Source organism: Drosophila yakuba, chromosome 3R, assembly GCF_016746365.2.
Source record: "Drosophila yakuba strain Tai18E2 chromosome 3R, Prin_Dyak_Tai18E2_2.1, whole genome shotgun sequence".
In the NCBI taxonomy this organism is placed as follows: domain Eukaryota; kingdom Metazoa; phylum Arthropoda; class Insecta; order Diptera; family Drosophilidae; genus Drosophila; species Drosophila yakuba.
The window spans coordinates 22955027-22959945 of record NC_052530.2 but is presented as its reverse complement, the minus strand read 5'-3'; the positions used below and the strand labels follow the sequence as shown (position 1 = coordinate 22959945).

The 4919-nt window shown below is 46.1% G+C and overlaps 1 protein-coding gene across 2 annotated transcripts; it reads left to right on the top strand.

The window, feature by feature from the left end:
- Nucleotides 1–3574: 3574 nt before the first annotated feature.
- Nucleotides 3575–4419, top strand: LOC6538048 (NADH-quinone oxidoreductase subunit B 2). Of its 2 annotated transcripts, none has more exons than XM_002098547.3 (2): nt 3575–3655; nt 3716–4419. In XM_002098547.3, the coding sequence occupies exon 2, from the start codon at nt 3717–3719 to the stop codon at nt 4353–4355; it is 639 nt and encodes a 212-aa protein (XP_002098583.1). In that variant the 5' UTR covers nt 3575–3655; nt 3716; the 3' UTR covers nt 4356–4419. The 2 variants fall into 2 exon arrangements, with proteins under 2 accessions (XP_002098583.1, XP_015048619.1); XM_015193133.2 differs by having other exon boundaries at nt 3707–4419.
- The last annotated feature ends 500 nt before the right edge of the window (nt 4420–4919 follow it).

Sequence of the window (4919 nt, the reverse complement as noted above, 5' to 3'; positions counted from 1 at the left end):
GGCTTAATTGCGGCTTGATAACTGTCGAATGCCATAATATAGAAATTAAAATGGCTGAATACACCGCGAGAATGCTTCTACTACTTGTGTGTTGAGTGCTGGGAAAAGTCACTTCAACATTGTTGCAGCAAACCACTTGGTATATGTTTTTAGTTTCTCCTACCACGTTCTTTTTTAAAACATTGGCACAATTGGAATTTAATGGAGTCAATTTGGTGCCTGGTGATGCATAAACTGGCCCACAGCAGTGGATTGGTGTGAGTTGTCTCTTGAATGCAAAGAGATCCAAAAGTCGCCATGGAAATGGAATGCAGCAGATGCCACTGCACTGGGAAAAATAATAGAGACTTTCTATAAAGTTGCTTAAAAAAATATAGACAACTATTCTTGATCGTCGACCTAAAGTCAGCTCAAGTTGGCTATGATTTTTGGTGAGTAACTGCGGAGATTGCTGGCATTTCTCTCAGTGTTTTGGCCACGTTGCTCCTGCTGGCCACTAACAATGCAGATCAAGAGATGAGCGCGTCCATTTCGGTCTGCGGATCGCCATTGTTCCACTTGGCATGTTGTTGTTTTGGGAGTTCGCTAAAAAGACAAATGTGGTGTGCGGATGCGGATGTGTATGTGGATGTGGATGCGGGGGAGTTGCTCCTGAGCTTCAGCTGGACGGTGGATGGGCTCCAGCGCGTGTTAGTTCCACTCGTTAAGGATTTACGAGCAATTTTTATCACTTTGAGGATCGCTGACAAATCCGGCAACAACAACAACAGCAGCTAAAGCAGCAGCAACAATGCAATGCAACATGCGCATAATAATGGCAAGTTGTCCGGCACACACGGGTATATGCAACATATATATATTAAAACAAGAGAGAGAACGCTATAGTCGAGTTCCCCGACTATCTGATACCCGTTACTCAGCTAGTGTAAGTGCGAAGGACAGTTTTTGGCGGTTTGTGGGCGTTAGAGTGGGCGTGGCCAAAAGTTTTTTGGCAAATAGATAGAAATTTACAAGACTAATACAAAAATGAAAAAATATCAAAACATTTTTCAAAAGTGTGGGCGTGGCAGCTTTGGGCGGTTTGTGGGCGTTAGAGTGGGCGTGGCAAAAAGTTTTTTTGCAAATCGATAGAAATTTTCAAGACCAATACAAAAATGAAGAAATATTAAAACATTTTTCAAAAGTGTGGGCGTGACAGTTTTGGGCGGTTTGTGGGCGTTAGAGTGGGCGTGGCAGCATGATTCGACAAACTTGCGCTGCGTCTATGTCCCTGGAGTCTGTTTACTTAATCTCAACTTTCTAGCTTTTGTAGTTCCTGAGATCTCGACGTTCATACGGACAGACAGACGGACAGACGGACGGACAGACGGACAGACGGACAGACGGACAGACGGACAGACGGACGGACAGACGGACATGGCCAAATCGACTCGGCTATTGATCCTGATCAAGAATATATATACTTTATATGGTCGGAAACGCTTCCTTCTGCCTGTTACATACTTTTCAACGAATCTAGTATACCCTTTTACTCTACGAGTAACGGGTATAAATATATATACATACATATATGTTGGATGGTATATATGTTATGGCTATGTGCTACTAGCTATGAGCCATGAGACAGGAAGCGCACTCGGCTGTCTCATCGTTGTCGCTGATGTGGCCAAAAGTGGCCAATAAAACCCCAGCGACGATGTCACCGGGCAGCAACAATTGCAGCAGTTGCAGTTGCAGCAGTTGCAGTTGCAGCAGCGATGACGACGAATTATAGCAAAGTAATCGCAGTGGACTCTTCAGTGGCATCCACTGCATCCTTTGTCCAGCTCAGGCATACCCTTTCCAGGAAGACGATATACCAAAATTAACTCTACTTTACCCTAATAAAGTAAAATGCCATTCAATCAAAAGTTATTTTATTTTTTGTAACATCAATATACATAGCATTCTGTTTTCGATATGCTCAATATATATATTTTCCCAGCAAATTTGCAGAGTATTTGGAATTTGCCAGCCATTCCTTTCTTCTCCACCTCACTTATTTATTTCGCATCTTTCCCTCTGTTTTTTTCTTTTTTTTTGTACATTTTTCCTTGGCCAATAACGTTGGCGGCTTTTGGCGTTGATTTCCCTTCCAATTTATGTGACATATTGATTTTAAATTGATGATAGTCTATTTTGCGTTGGCCAGCCAGACCAACGGAGGAGCGAACAAAGCCGAACGAATCCAATTTATTTTAGCCATTTTAAATTGGCATTTTCGCCGGGTACGCAGCGCAGTTTCGCTTGCCAGTTTCGCTGCATTTGGCCAATGCGTTCGAGCCGGGCTCATATGACTTCATCAGCGGCTTATTGTCGATGGAGACGAGCTGGCTGGCTCTTTGAGCTTCTGGTCTACTGGTCTTTAAGTCTTCTGGTCTTTGAGTCTTTGAGTCTTCTGGTCTTTGGATCTTCTGCTTTTCTGGCTGGGAAAATGGCAGTGGTCTGTGGCCTGCGCTCCATTCATAGGTGCGCATTTAAATGCAAATGAAATTCAATTAATGATGCATCAAATGCAGCCAATGCCTAATTGCCATGCGATGATCGTCGTCCATGTCCCCCGTATTTATTTTCAATTCATTTTTTTTTTCTTGTGTTTTTTTTCTATTGCCCATCCTGCAGGATTCGCAGGCAGTCTGCAGCAGAAACCGCAGCTGCCGCTTGACAATATTGATGATTTAGTAGTCGCTGCCGTTTTGTTGTCGTGTCTGAGGCACCAAAGGCGTAATTAGACAAGCATTGTGCAAAAGCGTTAATTAAAAACCGCAAAAGACACACTGCCAGTTGCCATTTTTCCACCAACTATTGACTGCCAGCTGTGCCAGCGCCACGACTCCAATCTCACACTTGGAGATATATTTGTATTTGCAGCAACAATTGAACTCTAGAAGCTCACTATTCATGTGGAAAGAACTAAGTCTAGTGATCAAAAAAAGAACTAATCTGTATTGAACAGTATCTATATAAGCAGTATATATTCAGATACTTCATGAATACTTCTTTTTGACTGCTTAATTCTTGATTTTACAGCTATTACTCTTGTATCTCTATCTCTTCAACTAGATCTTGAGATCTATTCCTTTGCCAATAGTTCTTATTTTTACAAGTGCAGCTCCCCAGTGTCTGCTCCGTAATGAGCACGAGCATCGATTGCGTAAGTTCTCCGCGGATGCATCTGCTCCCAGTGAGCGGTGCCCATTCCCATTCCCATTCCCATTGCCATCTCCCGAGTTGCATGTCCCCAGGTCCTCGAGTGCCATCAATGCCCCAAGTGCAGCAGGAGGGGGGGAATGAGGACGGCGCTGCTGCAATCAGCTAATAATTTCCTCCTAAGCGATCTGGGCTCCAGCTTCCATGGGGCATGAATGGAGGCTCCTCAGGCTCATGCGTATTTATGAGCCCGTGGATTCCTGTTCGCTGTCCGCCCAGCGTTAAGTGGCTGGGATTTCGGATTGATTTTGACGCCAATCGGGGATCCAAATGGGAGTTTCAAGAGATTTACTTAAGGTACTTATATATGTATATTGTGAAAGGTGTTTTAATTGCTAAGAAGGCAAACAGTCTCAGAAAAACGTGTCAAACACTTCCTATCGGTAGCAATTTCGAAAAATACAGAGTAAGTTTTCACATTTTTCCACTCACTGCCACAGCTGAAAATCAAATTAAGTCTCTGCAGGATGTTAAGTGTCCTGATGTTGGCCAGGAATCCTGGCAAGCGGCTGCTGCCTCGCAGTGGAGTGCTGCAAGCCCAGTGGCTTCGTGGCCAGAAGACTATGCCGGTGTACGATTACCGTTGCCCAAATCCGCCCAAGTGGGGCTACTCGGCCTTCGGAAGGGACCAGAAGACCTGGGGCGAGTGGACCTGTGCCAGGTTGGATGACCTCCTCAACTGGGGTCGCAAGGGCTCGCTGTGGCCGCTGACCTTTGGCCTCGCCTGCTGTGCCGTGGAAATGATGCACATTGCGGCTCCGCGCTACGACATGGATCGCTACGGAGTGGTGTTCCGGGCATCTCCGCGCCAGGCGGACGTGCTCATCGTGGCCGGCACGCTGACCAACAAGATGGCGCCGGCCTTTCGCAAGGTGTACGACCAGATGCCGGAGCCCAGATGGGTCATCTCCATGGGCAGTTGCGCCAATGGTGGTGGCTACTACCACTACTCCTACTCGGTGGTACGCGGTTGCGATCGCATTGTGCCGGTGGACATCTACGTGCCCGGCTGTCCGCCCACCGCCGAGGCTCTGATGTACGGAATCCTGCAGCTGCAGAAGAAGGTCAAGCGCATGAGGACGCTGCAGATGTGGTACAGGAAGTAGAGTGGAGTGTCCTCCTAAGGTGATCAGTAAATAAATGACTCACGAGCTGTGATACCTTTGCAAACCCTTTCATGTAATGTGCCCCTAGGGTGGTGCAACCCATAAGTAGAGTTAGCTTCTTCGTGACCAGGCTTAAATCGCTCCTAGCCTAATCCAATCTCAGGCTTATCCAAAACGAAGTCAAAGAGTTAAGCGCATCAGTTCCAGCATCTGCAAAAGATGCCTCGATCAGAAAGTCGCTTAGTCAGGGGCATAGGGCTCGTGCTCACCTGCACTTGATGCACTGCCAGGATCGGTTTCATGTTCCCTAAAAAGGACCTCTTGAAGCGAGTCCTGCGGACAATGTGCAGAGACAATAAACTCTTCGGGCGGCACTGTCTCTCAAGTGGCGATGAAATATGAAGGGTTCTTGAGGCATATGAAAGGATTTCGTTGTTTCCCATTTTTGTGAAACCCACCCAAAAAAATCCTTTTTGCGAATCTGGCGACTTCGAGCACTTGAACTTGGTGGGAACATCATTAAATCCCCGTTCGAGTGCGGTGAGTGCATTAAATTGTGGGACA

Bases quoted from the DNA above. Each gene is read 5' to 3' on its own strand.
- LOC6538048 (XM_002098547.3), top strand. From the start codon at position 3,717: ATGTTAAGTGTCCTGATGTTGGCCAGGAATCCTGGCAAGCGGCTGCTG.